The sequence below is a fragment of the Phycodurus eques genome, chromosome 8 (assembly GCF_024500275.1).
Source record: "Phycodurus eques isolate BA_2022a chromosome 8, UOR_Pequ_1.1, whole genome shotgun sequence".
Lineage (NCBI taxonomy): Eukaryota > Metazoa > Chordata > Actinopteri > Syngnathiformes > Syngnathidae > Phycodurus > Phycodurus eques.
This window is the reverse complement of record NC_084532.1, coordinates 18,207,458-18,227,297: the sequence shown is the minus strand read 5'-3', so window position 1 is coordinate 18,227,297 and position 19,840 is coordinate 18,207,458. Positions and strand designations below refer to the sequence as shown.

At 40.9% G+C, this 19,840-nt stretch overlaps 1 protein-coding gene across 1 annotated transcript in view; it reads right to left on the bottom strand.

Moving 5' to 3' along the window:
• Positions 1-19,840, bottom strand: part of LOC133406774 (voltage-dependent R-type calcium channel subunit alpha-1E) — an 83,956-nt gene that overhangs the window by 28,237 nt on the left and 35,879 nt on the right. Inside the window, exons 13-28 of the mRNA XM_061684674.1 lie at positions 19,161-19,273; positions 18,966-19,078; positions 18,755-18,886; positions 17,531-17,600; positions 17,309-17,426; positions 16,944-17,011; positions 16,192-16,283; positions 10,768-11,625; positions 8,528-8,736; positions 8,334-8,445; positions 4,277-4,406; positions 3,814-3,873; positions 2,747-2,853; positions 2,547-2,558; positions 2,309-2,405; positions 1,033-1,193 (exon numbers count right to left, since the gene is read on the bottom strand). Of these exons, the coding sequence (XP_061540658.1) occupies positions 1,033-1,193; positions 2,309-2,405; positions 2,547-2,558; positions 2,747-2,853; positions 3,814-3,873; positions 4,277-4,406; positions 8,334-8,445; positions 8,528-8,736; positions 10,768-11,625; positions 16,192-16,283; positions 16,944-17,011; positions 17,309-17,426; positions 17,531-17,600; positions 18,755-18,886; positions 18,966-19,078; positions 19,161-19,273 (2,452 nt within the window). The remainder of the gene's footprint in view (positions 1-1,032; positions 1,194-2,308; positions 2,406-2,546; positions 2,559-2,746; positions 2,854-3,813; positions 3,874-4,276; positions 4,407-8,333; positions 8,446-8,527; positions 8,737-10,767; positions 11,626-16,191; positions 16,284-16,943; positions 17,012-17,308; positions 17,427-17,530; positions 17,601-18,754; positions 18,887-18,965; positions 19,079-19,160; positions 19,274-19,840) is intronic.

The following is a 19,840-nucleotide window of genomic DNA, read 5'->3' as shown; positions in this document are numbered from 1 at the left end:
CCTCCCTTCCTCAGGCATCTTCTCACCCGCTAGAATTCTATTGAACAAGCTAGTCAAAAACTCCACAGCCACCTCTCCTAAATGCTTCCATACCTCCACAGGAAGGTCATCAGGACCAACTGCGTTTCCATTTTTCATTCTCTTTAATGCCTGTCTAACTTCCCCCTTACTAATCATTGCCACTTCCTGGTCCACCACACGTGCCTCTTCTACTCTCCCTTCTCTATAATTTTCCTCATTCATCAACTCCTCAAAGTATTCTTTCCATCTATCTAGCACACTACTGGCACCAGTCAACATATTTCCATCTCTATCCTTAATCACCCTAACCTGCTGCACATCCTTCCCATCTCTATCCCTCTGTCTGGCCAGCCTGTATAGATCCTTTTCTCCTTCTTTAGTGTCCAACCTGCCATACATGTCATCATATGCCTTCTTGTTTTGCCTTTGCCACCTCTACCTTTGCCCTGGGTCGCATCTCAATGTATTCCTTTCGCCTCTCCTCGGTCCTCTCAGTGTCCCACTTCTTCCTAGCTAACCTTTTTCCTTGTATGATTTCCTGTACTGAATTAATAAAGCACTAATAAACAATGTTATTAATTAATTAATATTTATTAATGAAGTCAGAAAAAAACTGCAGTTAAACTGAGGAAAACGTGCTATTTTTGCTTTGGAAAAAAGTATTAAAATATTTTTTGTTGGTCATATTTTCTTTTTTATGTGACAAAAACCTGGAGTTTGAACAGGGGTGTGTAGACTTTCTTTTATTCTCTGTACCTACCTTCCCACCTACCAGCCTTAAAAATGAGCATTAACGATGTAATGGTATTGACAAAAGACCACCCTGATTCCGACGTTATGCCTATGATGCTTACGTTTGCATGGGTTCGCTATGACATGCTAGAATGTATTACTTATCCATTATAAACTGACATTTTAAGCATTCACGTCTTTACTGATGCCTCAACGAGGACACAGAGCCACTGGAAATATGCAAAAGAGCAACAGAGTGAGGCGAGCGAGAGTTATTACTGGCAGTCCTTCTCTGTGTCCTTGGAGATGTCATTGCAGTAGAAGAACTTCCCCTTGAAGAGCTGCACGGCAATGACGGCAAAGATGAACATGAACAGCTTGTACACAATCAGGATGTTGAAGACATTTTTCAGGGACGTCACCACGCAGTCAAACACGGCCTGCGGGCAGAAGAAAACAATAGTCAGGTTTTCACGTAAAGGCGAGAGGAATGCATCCTTTTTCTTTAGCAATAATTCTTAAAGTGCGGTATGAGTACTACTAGTGGTACTCAGACTCCCTCCTGTGCTACGTAAACAAATCAATGAATTAAATGCCAATAACATTTCCAACATTTGAAACTAAAACACAATCAAACATATTGGAATGAAGATTATAGCTATGCACACAGCATACTAACTTTTAGGTGCAAACAATCTGAACTAAAACATTAAGTACAATTTTGTTTTGCCCTATAGTTTAGAACAGTGTTACTGTTAAAACTGTGTATAATATCACAGTGGCTAACAATAAATATAGGCATATTTTTTGTAGGAATGTCACCTCGTCCTCTTGTTGGTGTGATTGAATGTTATTGAATTTCAAAATTGGTCATTATGGTGGCACTTGGAGTGTGAAGTATTTTTTTGATGTGGTACTAGTTTGAGTATCACTGTTCTATAACGCTTGTCCTCTTTTGGGTCACGGGTAACTGGAGCCTATTCCAGCTGACTTTGGGCGAGAAGTGAGGTAGACCCTGAATTCACTGCCAGCCAATCGCAGGGCACATACTGTAAAAACAAACAATTTTGAATCTTCAATAAACCTAACATGTTTTTGGCACCGGTGGGAAGTAACAAAGTACCGATACTTATTTGCTGTACCCAAGATTTTTTTATTTATTTTTTAAAGCTATCTTTACTCTTTTCTTGACTTTTTATTTTCTGACCTGCATACCTTTGGAATGTGGGAGGAAGTGGGAGTGTCCAGACAAAACCCACCAAAGCATGAGGAGAACAGACAATGTTTACATTCAAGAAGGTTGTAGCTGACATTCAAAACCAGAACCTCAGAACTGTGATCCAGACAGGCTAACCACTAATCAACTGTGTTAGTTGGCAGGATTAAACTAATGATATACAAAGTGGAACATTTAAAGTTGGCCCATTTGTAATTCAATCAAAATTTTCTGGAGAAAAACACCTGTAATGTTGCACGAAACTGCAGAACTAACTGTCGTCATACATCACGCCTTTCGCAATCGGATCCAAACAACTTAAAAAATAGAAGCTCTGACCTTGAGTTTGGGAAGTCTCTTGATGGTCTTCAAGGGTCTGAGCACTCGTAACACTCTCAGTGATTTGATGGTTTTAATGTCTCTTCCTTTGTTATTTCTGTGGAAGAAGACTTCGTGTGAGCATTCCAATGAAGTAGCACGGTAAGGATCACATTTCAGACATGTACATGCAACTTATTTGTCCATGTTTGTAACATATTTGACCTGACGTGACATAGGTTCATCTGAAGAATATTACCCCATCACATTGCTGCAGGCCATCACACAAGATCACCATCCAGAGACAGAAGAGACAAAGAGTGGATCACGCACATAAAAAGTTAGACTGGAATACGGAAGATATGCTTACGCCGCAACCATACACAGGAGAAGATCCAACAACTGGATGTGATATTTAGATGTTTAGACAGTACAGCTTAAATTAATCATGCGACTGACGTGAGAGCGAAGGCCACCAGAGCTCCCACCACCACTATGAAGTCCAGGATGTTCCACAGGTCTCGGAAGTACGAGCCGTCGTGAAGGATCAGACCCTGGTCGATCATCTGAGGAGCAACAATGGCATGAAATTTCTCTAACGTAGTTTTAGGAACAGCTCACATTACAAAAACAATAATAGACATTGAAATGACAACCACTCTTACAGTTTCGACCAAACGACATAACCTATTATCTGTGCAGCTGATTGGTGCATGGGCCAGAGGAATATGATTAATCAAACATGCCGCCGCTCAAGTGAAGTGAAAAAACAATAGTCGAATGGGACAACCAGTCAAACAAAGAAATGAAAACACTCGCAACGAGCATGGAGCAGATGCTCCCAGTGAACTATCCGCGTAATAAACTGCCAATGATGTCACTGACGAGGCCCTTGAAGGCACACATCAACACACAAATGTGTTTTGGCTTAAATACAGTTTATCAAACCAGTTTATTTCTTTACATTCACTTTTATTATGTTTTATTGTGTTTTTATATTTATATTTTACTTGGTAATGCATGACACACTGAGACCTATTGGACCAGAGTGGAACAGTTATTGGCTGGTTTGTTTTCACCCATCCATCCATTCACTTTCTATTCTTGCATGTCTTTATTAGGGTTCAGTGCGGGTGAGTTGGAGTCTGCTTGGGCTGACTTTTGGGACGAGAGACGCGGTAGACCCTGCGCTTGTCGACAGTCATTTGCAGAACCCATGCAGACAGACTGTGAATGTGGGAGCCAGGGATTTGAACCAGGAACCTCTCAACTGTGAGGCATGCAAGCTAAACCTACCGTAGGTCCCACCTTGCCAGCCTGGTTTGTCATTATCTTTTCAAGTCAGAGGTAGAAACTGTGATTCAACTTTCAAAATATTGGATGGTACATATTTCCATATTTGTATGTATTTTGTGGCACTGTGCATAAATCAGTCATTGCTAATAATTGCACCTAACTGAGTCCAGTCCGCCTCCTGGCATCCTCTCACAGCAAAGGCATTTCTATTCATTACCACAGTCACTTACCTTAATAATCATTTCAAAGGTGAAGACGCCAGTGAAGACATAGTCAAAATAGCGCAGAACCTGCAAGATAGCAGGAACACGCAGATTGAAGAAACTACCATGAAAACAAAACTTGTGTCACTTTGTCGTCAAAATAAAGCGCATTTTAAACTTTAAAGGCTCTCAGCTTGTGCTTTGATATGCAACAATCTATTTAAAACAAAAATAGCCGCTGAGAAAAATAACTTGCCGTTCTAATCACAATTTAATCACCCCCCCATCAGTTCACATTAGCAGCATTTTGCAAAACAACTTCAGGAAATGTAGTTTCTCCTAATCTTTTATGTCTTTATAACAGCTGTGCAGATGAAGGGAGGCGCCACCCTCCGGGGATTATCAAATTGTACCTCAAGATAATGATTCATGACAGTGCATAAATAGTCGGGATTGTAGAAAGTGAATTGCCACGTATGAATGCACAAACCTTGTTCCTGTCCGAGGTGGTGGCTACCGGGTCCTCTGCGGCGAGTGCGATGCTACTAGCGACAATGACCAGCAGGATGGACATTTCAAAGTACCTGAGGTTCACCACGTAGTGACACGCTCGACGCACCCTGAGGACAAACAGCACACGGCAAAAAGAATGAAGCCACAGTAAGACTGAATCAGGAAAAGACATCTGCTAAAGTTTAACAGGAAAAAGAATGGAAATGACTGAAAACACATTGTGATGAATATATTTATTGGCCTACTAGCCTAATACAGCTTGAAAGATCTGACTTCTGGGCCCACTCAGGGTCCATCAATCCCACATTGCACCACCACTGTTAGAACTTCAAATGCAAGGCCGTAGATCAGTGAGTCAAAAACACTACGTCGCAGAACATTATCAGAACATCGTCAAATTTGTTCAATTCGACATAATTGTTGTGACTAAATTCGGTGGTTATTTATTTCTTTATTCCATATAATGTATCCTTTTTCATCCATCTATGCCAGTGGCATATAGTGACAGGGAGAACATTTAAACCCTCTTTCACGAGATGGCGGAAGGTACCAACTATTAACCAGTGCCACCCATATTCAGAAAAATGTGATTAAATTGAGTGAAATGTGATTAATCATCATTATTTCAGTATACTGCCCATACTTTTTGTGACATTTATGTTTGGTAGTGTGCCGTGAGATTTTTCAAACGTATTTTATGTGCATTGGCTCAATAAAGCTTGGGAAACACTCCTGTAGACCAATACTATTGTACAGTGTATTCCAATACACACAAGGCATTTAGTGATGTAATGAAAGCACAATTTAGAGTGTAGTTGCTCAAAGTAGTGGCTATTAACAAATAAATATCAATATTTCATATGGTAGTGAGCGTTATTAGGGGTAAGGTGTTTATTTGGGGGAGGAATTTATTTATACATTTTATACAGTAATAATACAACCCCAATTCCAATGAAGTTGGGACGTTGTGTTAAACATAAATAAAAACAGAATACAATGATTTGCAAATCATGTTCGACCTATATTTATTTGAATACACTACAAAGACAAGATATTTAACGTTCAAACTGATAAACTTTATTGTTTTTATCAAATAATCATTAACTTAGAATTTTATGGCTGCAACACGTTCCAAAAAAGCTGGTACAGGGTCATGTTTACCACGGTGTTACATCACCTTTTCTTTTAACAACATTCAATAAACGTTTGGGAACTGAGGATACTAATTGTTGAAGCTTTGTAGGTGGAATTCTTTCCCATTCTTGCTTGATGTACAGCTTCAGCTGTTCAACAGTCCGGGGTCTCGATTGTTGTATTTCACGTCACACATTTTCAATGGGGGACAGGTCTGGACTGCAGGCAGGCCAGTCTAGTACGCGCACTCTTTTACTACGAAGCCACGCTGTTGTAACACGTGCAGAATGTGGTTTGGCATTGTCTTGCTGAAATAAGACGGGGCGTCCATTAAATGCTTGGATGGCAGCATATGGTTCTCCAAAACCTGTATGTACCTTTCAGCATTAATGGTGCCTACACAAATGTGTACGTTACCCATGCCATTGGCACTAACACAGCCCCATACCATCACAGATGCTGACTTTTGAACTTTGCGTCCATAACAGTCCAGATGGTGGTTTTCCTCTTTGGCCCGGAGAACACGACCTCCACAATTTCAAAAAACAATTTTGAAATGTGGACTCGTCGGACCACAGAACACTTTTCCACTTTGCATCGGTCCATCTTAGATGAGCTCAGGGCCCAGCGAAGTCGGTGGCGTTTCTGGGTGTTGTTAATAAATGCCTTTTGCTTTGGACAATAGAGTTTCAAGTTGCACTTACGGAAGTAGCGCCAAACTGTATTTACTGACATTGTTTTTCTGAAGTGTTCCTGAGCCCATGTGGTGATATCCTTTACACGTCGATGTCGGTTTTTGAATCAGTGCCGCCTGAGGGATCGAAGGTCACGGGCATTCAATGTTGGTTTTCGGCCTTGCTGCTTTCATGCAGTGATTTCTCCAGATTCTTTGAACCTTTTGATGATATCATGGACAATAGATGATGAAATCCCTAAATTCCTTGCAATTGTACGTTGAGGAGCATTGTCCTTAAACTGTTCGACTGTTTTCTCACGCACTTGTTCACAAAGAGGTGAACCTCACCCCATCTTTGCTTGTGAATGACTGAGCAATTCAGGGAAGCTCCTTTTATGCCCAATCATGGCACCCACCTGTTCCCAATTAGCCTGTTCACCTGTGGGATGTTCCAAACAGGTGATTGATGAGCATTCCTCAACTTTCTCAGTCTTTTTTGCCACCTGTCCCAGCGTTTTTAGAACGTGTTGCAGCCATAACATTCTAAATTAATGATTATTTGCTAAAAAAAAAAAAAAAAATTTTTATCAGTTTAAAATTTTATATCTTGTCTTTGTAGTGTATTCAATTAAATATAGGTTGAACATGATTTGCAAATCATTGTATTCTGCTTTTATTTATGTTTAACACAACGGCCCAACTTCATTGGAATTGGGGTTGTAAAAGTGTGCCGCCTGCTGTGAATAGCGAAAATCAGTGAGTAATCGACATACCGCTAAAAAGGTTTATAACAGCCTGTAGATTCCACAAGATGGCAGCAAGCAGTTTTGTCCAAATGAAGCTCCTCAACTCATTGCAACTTAGTTCCTTGGCACCAAGAAGTCACAAGTGGTGGAAAAGCACTACTTCTTTTCTAAATGGAGCTTTTTAAGTCACTTCTAAATAGTTCCTTGACATCTATTGATTTATTAAAACTATACCAATAGTTCTTTAGTGAATAAGGGTGACAGGTTTCCCCAATGCATCTGCAAATAAGGTAAATCTTCTATTATGCGGGGGAATAGCCTGGTTTACATTGAGCCTTGTACTACGATTAGAATTGGGTTAGAAGCCCAAACCGAATTAAAAAAAAAAAAGCTCCATATAAATACCTCAATCGGAATTGAGGCCGAATCTGAATGAATTTTAATTCCGATTCACAAGGGTGGAATATTCTTTTTGTCAAACCGTTCCAAAATCATGTGTGCGGTTCAATCGGAATACCCAGGTTACATCCTGTCTGCGCATGGTCTGTCTTGACGTAAATGTGCGTTGACGTCATCGTTTACCCACTTGTAAATATGGCGGCTTCCAAACAGAGCTCGCATGCAACGGAGGTCTGTTGTTTTAATAAAAGTCTAAAAACAATAGCAACGACTGTGCTAAATAGATGACTGACCTCCATCTTAATAGATCAGCGCATGGCCCCCATTTGTAAAACGGCTGTGCCGATTAAATGTAGTGCATATGTATACACCAGATCAGAAGAGATCATGTTACATGCAAAACAGTTGACCAGACATCTTCAATCGGAATGTTTTCCATCGGAACAGCGAAAATGTCTGCATTTAAACCCAGCTATAGTAATGTAATTATTTATTAATTCTATAAAATAATGTAATACATCGAATTTTATATATTTTATGTAATAATGTATGATTAAAATTATATATTTTACAATATATGCCAATTGAACCCAATAAAAATTCTTTTTGATCAATGTTGAGATCTCAAGAACTGCAAATGACACAAAATAAAAGCATGTCTTGTTTGTTACATTATAAAGTCTCTGTTTTGGCATATAAAGGCCTAAATAGTGGAACCTCATAAGAACTTCCAAATCCTGATGGAAGAAAAATTTTGGAATTCAATCACCCAAAATCCAACAACACTAATGTAATTTTGACAAAAACAACAAAGGAAGAGGAAGGGGCGAATGAGTAAGCCCCTTTCCAAGCACTCATCCTTCCTCTCAGGGCGAGTACACAAATGATTGTTTTTATATTAACTATTCATAGCAATTACGTTAATGTTACACTTGTAAGGCAATTAGGAATGTTTGACTTTAAGTGTGCGGTGAATACAAGCGGACAGCTTGATCCTGGAACTGTTTATTTCTGTTTCCATTATTCAAGTCAATATTAGCAGGACAATCACGTATGGGAAGTTCACAATGAGAGCTTACAGGTTGTCTGGTTTGAAGATGAACATGCTGTCAGGCCGCACAGTGTTGACTGGTTTAATGTCTTCAGCCTCCTCCTTCTCAGACTTGGAGGCTTCAGGGTCCTTGCTGTTAACTACAGAGGCAAAAAGAGGAGAAGGACGTGTGTGATGATGGTCAAGTCATTCAAAGCTAAACATGGAACATCTACTAGTTACCAGTGATGGTAGACAGCTCCATTGATGCCTCCATGTTTGGCATTTGGACGATCACGCTGGAGCTGAGTTGAGATTTATCCAAGTCTTGGTTGCTCTCTGCTACAGCAAGTGGACATGTTTCTTCTTCCTGAGGGAGCTCTGCCTGCTTTTGGACACTGGCATGGTTGTCTGGTTGCTTAGTGTCCTCTAACTCACTTTGGTCACCCTGCCTGAAGACACACCCAGAAAGAGTCTCGAATTGTAATCTGACCTCCACCAAAAAAAAAAAAAAAAACCTTTATTGGCAATCTCCTAACCACTATTATTATTATTTTTTTTAAACGAGCGGTATGTATTGCTGCCAAAGATGTAACTATTGAGAAAATCATTGATTATTAACTAATTGATCATTAAGATTGTGTGAAGTTGATTTTGACTAATTGCGTCACGCGGTGGACGACTGCCTCACAGTTCTGAGGACCGGCGTTCAAATCCCGGCAGGGCCTGTGTGGAGTTTGCATGCTCTCCCTGTGCCTGTGTGGATTTTCTCCAGGTACTCCGGTTTCCTCCCACACCCCAAAAACATGCAGGGTAGGTTAATTGAAGACTCTAAATTGCCAGTGATTTCTCTGAACCTTTTGATGATATTATGGACCGTAGATTATGAAATTCCTAAATTCCTCGCAATTGTACATTGAGGAACATTGTCCATAAACTGTTCGACTGTTTTCTCACGCACTTGTTCACAAAGAGGTGAACCTCGCCCCATCTTTGCTTGTGAATGACTGAGCAATCCAGGGAAGCTCTTTTTATGCCCAATCATGGCACCCACCTGTTCCCAATTAGCCTGTTTACCTGTGGGATGTTCCAAACAGGTGTTTGATGAGCATTCCTCGACTTTCTCAGTCTTTTTTGCCACCTGTCCCAACTTTTTTGGAACGTGTTGCAGCCATAAAACTCAAAATTAGTGATTATTTGCTAAAAACAATAATTTTTTTATCAGTTTGAACATTAAATATCTTGTCTTTGTAGTGTATTCTATTACATATAGGTTGAACATGATTTGCAAATCACTGTATTCTGTTTTTATTTATGTTTAGCACAACATCCCAACTTCATTGGAATTGGGGTTGTAGTTCATATTTTGGGTGAACGTGAACTGAATTTAGTTCAATTGAGCCTGATGAACATTATTGAGATCGCGCTCATTCTGGCGTTTGTGAATGCTTTTTCGAAGTGCCAGGTTTTGTTTGGGACTTCCAGGACAAAAAAACGGCTTAACACACTATATAGCCTTCATATGTCGGGGAGCAAAATTATTATTTGTTTCAGAATGCTTTAGTTAAACACTGTATGATCACAAGCGACACAGTGGACGACTGGTTAGAGCGTCTGCCTCACAGTTCTGAGGACCGGAGTGGAGTTTGCATGTTCCTGGATGGCTTTTCTCCGGGCACTCCGGTTTCCTCCCACATCCCAAAAACATGCATGGTAGGTTAATTGAAGACTCTAAATTGCCCGTAGGTGTGAATGTGAGTGAGAATGGTTGTTTGTTTGTATGTGCCCTGCGATTGGCTGGCAACCAGTTCAGGGTGTACCCCGCCTCTTGCCCAAAGATAGCTGGGATAGGCTCCAGCACGCCTGCGACCCTATTGAGGAGAAGCGGCTCAGAAAATGGATGGATGGATGATGGATGGTTGGATGTATGTATGATCACACTGTCATAATATGGAATCAAATTTGTTTTCATTATTAGAATAGATCAGGTAAAACATATTTTGTGAATATAGTTAGCCAGAGCTGCGAGAAATGCAGTGATCATTGTCCTTCCACCATGGTTCTGGTCACACTGTGTTGCATGTTTTTGTCTGCGCATTAAAGACAAAAGTCCCGTTTTTGTTTTCTTTCCTACATTTTTGTTTTCTTTCCTATGTTTTTGAGAGTGTAGGGTGAAAGCTGCAGCAGGCTACTATTGTGGACTGAATGGGTGGCAACAATGAAGAAATGAAATGCCCGTCAGAAACATATTGGGGAAAAAAAGAACTATGAACTTGTTACATTTTTTTGAATGGTGAACTCAGTTCAAAATTTTGAATTAGGAACTATGAACTGAACTAGTTCATTCTTGAAACGGTGAACTGAACTTTGAACTAGTTTGCGTAGAAAATTAACTTTCCCAACACTGCCTGTGACCCTAAAGAGGGGAAGCGCTACAGAAAATGGATAAATGGATGGAATTTGACTTGACTGTCTCTTCTCACCCCTTCTCCTCATGATCAAACTCCTCTCTCTTGTCACTCTCCAGCTCCCTCTCCTCTACTTTCGCTGGAATCTTGCTCCTCTCCCTGCTGACCGAGCGACTCGCCGAGTGGCTTCCTTTCCGAGGAGACGATCCCTGACTCCTGGCCCCGTTCTGATGACAACGCAGCGCCTTCCTGCCCCTGATCACTCTGGCGTCACCGTTGTCCGGCGGTCTGAACGTCTTTACGGCTCTGTGCTGACGATCGCCGTTCAACCTGGGGCTCCTCCGCTCGCTGAGCTTGTTGTGGCTCGCGTCAATGGCCAGGCTGGGGTCTGGTATGAATTCATGGGGTTCCTCAGGGGTAATACTCAAGGGGTCCGATATCTCTGAAGGCAGCGCTGACATGGGGGGTTCGGGAATAACACCGGAGAGAACGGCTTCAAAAGACATCTCAGTGGAGGTCTGATTATTGGTTGGTGGTGCCAGGGGATCTACGAGGGGGTCCGCCATGCACCTCAAATCCCCAGGTGGAGTGCTCTGCATAACCCTACGGTGCAGAGACTGAGGGCGCCCATGCTGGGACTGGGCCGAGGCGGCCGGTCCGTCCTTCTCCTGGCTGGGGCCGCTGAACAAAATCTCCCGGCTGGACATCTGGCGGTGTCTCCGCAGCTGGCTGGTCCTCTGCTCCCACACGGACATGGTCATCCTCTTTCTCCTCTCTCGCCTGGACATGAAAGAATTAGACGGGTTGAGAGGCGGGAGAGGGCGGCCCTTCCTGATGCTGCCCTGCGCCTCCTCCAGGGAGCAGGAATAGGTGGGTCGGCTGCGGTGGATGGCCCTTTTTCTGTATAGGTAGGGCCACCTCCTACGACTTCCCCTGTGGACAGAAGAGGAACACAAGTACATTTATCACATTGAGAACCATATTTTAGAAAAGAAAGTGAAATTCTAAGCAACTAATTTAAGGTATTTTGATTGTGAGGTGTTTTTGTTACTGATACAGGTGTAAAATAATGTACATTTTCAGTGGAACCTCTAAAGTCGACCAACGCTGAGGTCGTACACATCAGAATTTAGAATGAAGTCACACAAGCAACTGCTTTTCTTTGCGTGTTTTTTGTTGTTGTTGTTGCAAAGCAGCCTCAACAAGAGATGTTAAGAAAAGGTGAAAAAGATGATGTTGCAGGTGCGTCTCAATACATTAGAATATCATCGAAAAGTTCATTTATCTCATTAGTTTAATGCAAAAAGTCAAACTCATATTACACAGATTCATTAAACGTAACAGTAACACAGGTTGTATTAAGATATCAACTCACAGGTTCTTACAGGTGTTCAGACACTATTAAAGAATCCCAAAATAGAAGTGCACAGTGACTTTCCGAACACCCTTTGTATTGTATGAGTTTTACTTTTTATATTGAACTACTGAAATAAATTGTTTCCCACGATATTCTAATTTACGGAGATGCACCTGTACAAGGGTACAATGTTACCTGAACTGGACACACATTGAAATCGCATGTTAGCGCTTGTTGGTGAAATTAAGTGTTTTTTTAAAAACAATTTTTCATACTAAATGTGGTTAACTTCTTTATACACGTGTGACAATTAAGAATATTAAAAAAATGAGACCCTTCTCAGATCACCTCTGCATTGTGCGTTGTTATTCAGGACTTTAAGGTTTAAGGTATTTTATGGAATCGACTACGTAGAATAGAACAATAGAATACCTCTTACTGTCACCATACACATGTACAGTTTGATTGAAAGCAGCTCATTTTTATTCATAGTAATTACATTTAACTTATTTTTACACTTGTTTCCCAGTTACAAAAAGATTGTGTGTCCGGTTATTTTCTATTTGCATTATTTCCTATGGGTAAATTTGTTGCTGGTGTTGACTAGCGTTCCGGAACGGGTGGTGTTCGACCTCAAGAGTTTTTGCTGAATTGTATTAATATGAACAATGATGAAAACTGACGTGCATAGCAGATGCTGTCTTCAAATGCTTAACTAGCAGCAGCAAGCCATTTCATTTACAAATGAGACCATTGATACATTGGATCAGCGATGATGTTTTTTGTGAGAATCTCTGAGTGCTTTCAACAAAAAGAGTGAAATGTAGAAGTGAGTCAGTGGCATGAATATAAAATCTCTGATCGGGAGAATAAAGAGAATGAGGTTGATGTGTCTAAGTCTGTGAAGATCGGGCATGTGAAGGTTGCGCATGTGTGAGTGAGACATTCAGAGAGGTGAACAATAACTGAGCAGTACATGTTACTTACTGGAGCGTGAACTCTTGTGTGGTCCGTGTTATCAATGAGCAATTGGTTGAAAACAAGACATTAGTGCTTTGGTGAGGAGAGACAAAACAGGCCGGGAGATACACAGCAAAGGATGCTCATCATCGGAAAATAAGATGGAGTTACTTGTTGGAAGAGTTTGTAATCCAAAATATTTCCAGACTGCATAAACAAAACAGCACATTAATATTCTTTCAAAAACTGAGTGTGAATGTTGAGAGATGCTCTGGCCAAACTAAATTATAAAAGAAAGACGCTGACGCCAAATAATAAAAGAGCTGTAGCAAAAAAAATCTGCCTTTGCAAAGATAGTAGTGCTCGGTTTTGACTGCCTACAACCACAATGCAATGGAAATGTACCAGAACAGGCTTCTTCAGGTGATCAGATAATAATAATAATAATAATAAAATTTGCCTCTGTCTATGTTTGGTGAAGTAGCATGTGATTCATAGTCCAAGGTTATATTTTGACTCAAGTGTAAACAACAGTATGTTCATGATCACGGAGTGGCTCAAAATGGGAATATTATGGTAATTTACCGCAACAGGCTGCTACATCAGATAGTAACGTCCTTGTGGTTCATCAGTAACTGTAAACAATTGTACGTTTGTGATCATCATCGGGTGCTTCTCTATCCATGACTTTGATATTTTGGTAGTGTTAAGTGCAATAATAAGACAATATTTACAGTATATACTACTCACAAAACGTTAGGGGTACTCGGCGTTCGGATGAAATTTCACGTTGAACCTAAAATTTACTATGACCTTTACAGGTAAACGTAATTTGACCTTCTCTCAATTTTTCAAAGCACATGTCAATGTTCAATGTTTTTTTTTTTTACATTTTGCATAACTTGCTATTTTCTAACGAGGAGCTTTACGGCAAAATTGACATTCACACGCGATCCATGACTCGCCCAATACATTTCCAAGGATGTACAATTCTACGCCTTTCTGTGACTCTTCCAGTCTCTTCATATCTCTGTTGTAACCTGTTAATGACACTCTGTGACAATCTAAGGTCAGTGGCTATTTCCTTCGGAGAAGATTTTGTTTGAAGCCTCGCTATGGCGAGGTACTGATCATCAATTGTTGCCTTAGTCTCCTAATGTCAATGTGTGAACAGAATGATGAAAAGGACTGTTCCAATAACAATTCTAATTCTAATTGAAGCAGGAAATGTATTGGTCCATTCATGGACTCATGGGTGAAACAGCTGCTGGGAATTTTGCCGTTCAGCTCCTTGTTAGAGAACAGATAGTCGTGCAAAACATACTAAAACATTGAACAGCTGAACCTGTGCATTCAAATGTTTTGAGAAGGTGACATTAAGTTCACCTGTTAGAGTACATGTTAGGCTCATTCAGAAATTTTAACCGAAAGCCTAATAACATCCCAAATTTGTCGTGGGTGGTGTATAGTATATCACATTAACGGATGTATAGTTGCATTAATGCCAGTGCTTGCCTTTCATCATTCACATTTCATTGATACTAACTTTGATCACCTAAGAGAAATTCACACCGCAATTGTATATTAGCAAAAATATCAATGTAATACTTTGGTGTGTATCTCCACTAGAGCCAAGCGGCACGTTGACAAACAAGATGGCTGTCTTATCTGATCATTTAGAAAACATTCATAAACACAGAGCAGAACAATGATCAGAGGGCATCTTGGACTCATTCATTCATTAATTTTCCCTACCGCTTATCCTCACTAGGGTCGCGAGCGTGCTGGAGCCTATCCCAGCTATCTTCGGGCGAGGCATCTTGGACTTTCACAATTAAAATCATGTGAACACAAAAACACACACAATAACAACAACACAGACATGGGTTTGTACAGCAAACACAGCAAGTGAGTATTATGTATTAAATGTATTTCAACAAAGCATCTGGATGCAGCTGTGAACATGAGCACCACCTCCAAGCATTGACACATCCTCAGGTCATGCTCGGCCAACTTAACGCGTGAATTCAAGTAGAAGCACAATATTCCGAGAAGGGTGCAGAATGGAGGAGCAATTCAAAGTCTGACATCGTCTCAGCGAGGGTGTTGCAATTCATGAACACATGCAGAGAATTTATCTTCAGCCTCCATCCGACATGCCGCAAATTCTAATTTTTATCTACTGCCGCCATGCAAGTTTTTTCAACGTCAACAGTGCACTGGCTACAGAAATGAGAAAAGGTTCAGAGCATCCTCCGTGCATACAGATGCCGGTGTTTAACGTGCATATAGAGTAAAAGGCAGGCGACGTCCTGTACATGCACATGCGCGTCCACCACCGGACACAAAGCGCGCTACAGACAATCCTGCAATCCGTAAACCTGGCCACTGAGAGAATGAAGTCATGTAACTTCCCAAATTCTCTAAATACACAAAAAAACAAATGACGACTCCGTTTTGACTAACTCTGTCTCAGAAGGGTCATTATTGGACACCATAACGCAAAAGAAAATTGAAGTAGGAAATAGCTAAATTCCGTTCAGAACTGTTTACACATTATTACAAGAGCAACGGGTCAGAAAACTGAACGCGTACATTGGTTTTTCTTTTCCCTTGATGGGCCTCGGTATAGTTCACAATGCCAATGCCAGAATTCCCTGAAATTTTTAAAGGGTGGTTTCTGGGGACTTGACAAATCATTTGGCCATTGACAAAGTTATGTCACTTTCATCATCAATAACAGACCATGGACAAAAATATGTGCAACTTTGAATGAAAATGTCATAAGCTTATTGAAACAATGTCACCGCAAAATTAAGCCTGCACACGCTTTATTTACCTTCCATTATCTAATACTCGTCCCTAGCAACAATATTGCTTATTAAATACCCTAATGGACAAACCAAGTATACTATAATGTAATGAATCACCAAGGAGACAAGGACTAAGAGTGAGATTACATAGCAACAAGTCTGTACCAAATCCTTGAGGCTCAACTCTCCCGGCATAACTACTCTGCATGCAGATGTTTAATTGGTGTTCAAATCTACTTCATTAAACCAGACAGTCGTGTGGGTTCAGTTCGATATGGACGCTCACTGTAGTGGGGGAAGCAGTGTGGAGGAAGAGGAGGAGAGAGACAGAGGGAGGCGATGAGGGGGTCAGGCAGAAGGAGGACTTACTCTGAAGACATGAAGGAGGAGAGTGGGCCGACCTCCTTCGCCTTCTGGAGAGCATGCTTTTGGTTGAAAGCAGCCTCGGCTTCCTCCTCGTCCTAAGAGGGAATACAGAGTCTACTTTGATTTTTCTTTTTTTAGCTAATGGCTTAAAAACCAAGTGATGGGTGGAGAAAATATGGACCTGTACAATCTGATAATATCCAATACAAGAGTACTAGTTGTTAAATGAATACCTCTCTGATAGTGTCAGAACTGAGCACTATTGTCTTTATAATGGTCAAATATTTGATACAGCTCTTGTATAGGATCTCATTAGATTGCGACGGTTTATTTAAAGGCCCAGTAAACTGACCAAAAAACATGTCTTGAAAATTTGACACACTACAGAGGAGAGTATTGTTAACAAGTCTGCCAAATTTGAAATAATTAAATCACAAAGTATGTGAAATCAGGCTTCAAAATGCTCAAGAACAACAAGTGGCAATGACGCCAAATGGCCACCGCATAGAATAAGGGTGTTTGGTACTTCTATAATGGGGCAGAGCCGACTCATGCTGTTCCCTGCTTGCATCAGCGCGCCCCCGACAACTGAGATGGTGAAAAACAGTTAAAGTCTATATCTCGACAATTGTTCTCAGATTTTGCAGATGTTTTCAGCACGTACCTTCAAACACATTTAATGTATTTAGAAAAAAAAAACATGAAAATGACTTTACTTGGTCTTTAATGTTGTGACCAGTGTTATTGAGCTTTACCTTAGTGAGCTCCTGTGCATTAGCAAGGTTATCAACAGCAATGGCCAAGAAGACATTCAGCAGAGTGTCTGGTCAAACTTGAGTTAAGGACAATACTATTGCAGTTATATTGACAACAACAACAACAACGGCGACAGCAACAGCAACATCAACATCAACATTTGGGGAGACACAGGCCAGTAGCAGCTTGTCCTGGTTAATTTCTATTATATTCACATATTAGAGTGAGAGGTGAGTGCATTTGTTTACCACTGAGATAACGAATAAATGAAACCACAAACTATCCTGTTGCTTGAATAATCAAACACTGTTGCAAAGCTGAAACCTAAGCTTGGAGAAGCCAGAAAAGTAAAGGAGGAGGATACAGTTCCCAAACAAGGTGAGGACAATGAAATATATTGAAGACCACATGCCAGACTTGACTCTCCCCTGAGAGCGAATACCATTGTACATCACCTCATTCCAGTCCTCGCCAGTCAGGATCTGACAAACAACAAACACAAACACACAGAACACCAGTGCAATATATTTACAAAGGTTTCCAGTAATGGGCCCAAAAAACTTTAGCTTGACGTTGACTAGCAGACCTGAAAGACAGTCATGATGGCTGCAGGAAAGGTATCAAAGTTTGCGGGGGTGTAGTCCTCAAAGATGAACCTGTGGGGACCCGAAAATGTAGACAAATTTAGCATTTAAGGAGCAAATTGGAGACTTTATTGACAGCTTGAGAATAACGTTTTAGGCTATAAAACATAATTTTGCTAGTGCACAAAGAGACATTCAGGACTGTTCTAAATAAAGGATTTTACACTCAACTATTAACGCATCATTATGTTGTCTTTTTACTTTTTAAAATAACCATAACTTCCAAAACATTGTAATGCTGTAACGGCTTCTAATAAGGAGAATAGAATCATGTCATTTGCATGAATCACCTGACTAAGTATATTTATTTCCGCACCTTTTACAGCAGCCGAAAGGTAGTGTGAAAGAGGCTATTCGAGTGATAGGACAACACAACTGGTGGCTCATTGGTCTAGGGGGTGATTCTTGCTTTGGGTCTGAGAGTCCTGGGTTTGAATCCTGGACAAGGCCTTCATTTACACTTGGTTTAAGGATGATTCGTACAGAGTTTCTGCTACTTTGACACAGTGAGAAAGGAGCTACGCTGTAGAAAATGGCACATGACAAGCTACATACAGTATGGCTCGTTGGGCTAAGGGGCCTCTCTCATGCCAATGGAAGTAACACCAGTACCCAAAAAACCTGGCTCAGACGCCAACAACTTCAATAACCTTCATCTTATCTCCAACTTGACATTTCTCTCTAAAATCGTGGAAAAAGTAGTGGCAGCACAGGTCCAGACTCATCTCTCTCGTAATAACTTATTGGAAGAATTCTAGTCCGGCCTCCATCCATGCCACTGTACAGAGACAGCCCTCTTAAAGATCACTAATGAGGCTCCTGATGGCAGCTAATTCCAGACTATTATGCATCCTCGTCCTCCTCGACCTGAGCGCCTCCTACGATATCATTTCCCACACCATCCTCCTCACCAGACTGACTTCAATTGGTTTAACCGGCACACCCCTGGACTTCAAATCATCTATCTATGGCCATACTCAGCTCATACTCATTCCGGTGAAAACCTTCTCATCCCAACCATCTGCCCTGTCCTCTGTTGTTCCCCAGGGCTCTGATCTTGGTTCCATCTTGTTTACAAACTACCTCCTGAACTTGAGTGGCTTGAAAGGTGCCTTATAAATAAAATGTATCATTATTATTATTATTATTATGATTATTATTATTACCAGCCACCGAAGAGTTGCATGCCCAGAAGAGCAAAGACAACAATGAAGAGGAAGAGGAGGAAGATGAGGGAGATTATAGACTTCATGGAATTCATCAGTGACACGACCAGGTTCCTCAGAGACGCCCAGTACCTTCATAGGAAATCAAATAGTGACGTGAAGTAGGAATGGATCTGGTTTTCTCTGAAAAGTCAAGGAAAGAGGCACTAACTTCGTGATTTTGAAGATCCTTAGCAGACGAAGAGCCCGCAGGACGCTGATGCCAAAGGAAGTGCCCGGCCTGAAAACACCCCAAAGCACCTCAAAGATGCTGCCAACAATCACCTGTGGCCGTAGAAGGACAGGAAATTATGGTTTTGTAGAAGAAGAAGAGTGGGAATCGAGTAAAAGGAGATAGGGCACTGACGCTGCAGTCAAAGCAGTTGAAAGAGGAGTGGAAGTAGAGGCGGGGGCCCAAGCTGTACATCTTCAGGAACATCTCAGTCAGGAACAGAGCGAGGAACAAGAACTCTGCATAGTCTGGAGCAGCAAGAGACAAACTCAGATTAACATGATTGCATTACACAGTGAGTTTAAAGCAGTGGTGAGCCAGCAAGGCCTTCTCTGAGGGCTTAAACACGATCAAAAACACTGACCTACATTTACAAGCTAAATTTCAAATGTGTGTTCCATTAAATGTTATTAATTTATTCCCAAAAGTGTATTTTCTTCATCTCGTAGCATTTTATTAGAGCTGTATTGCTTCTAGTATAGTATACCTGGCTTTTTTTTTTTTTTTTTTTTTGTCCAGTCAGATTTCAGCCCTGTACTGCCATGTAATCTGCCCAGGGCCTTCAGAATCAGTAATGCTGCACAATGTAACTTAAACCTTTTTTGCGATGGGACTGTTTCTTTAATAAATCAGATTTCATAATCTCCAGACAGAACAAGTGAGCTGGCCCACAATAATGTCAGAATTTTTCCATCTTCTAACTGGTTGGTCTAAATAGGCCAAGTTCGACGAGCGACACACATCCGTCGTACTCTGCATATATAGGTATTATTACAATTAATAACCAGCATCTCTGGTGAGGCCTACAGATTTGA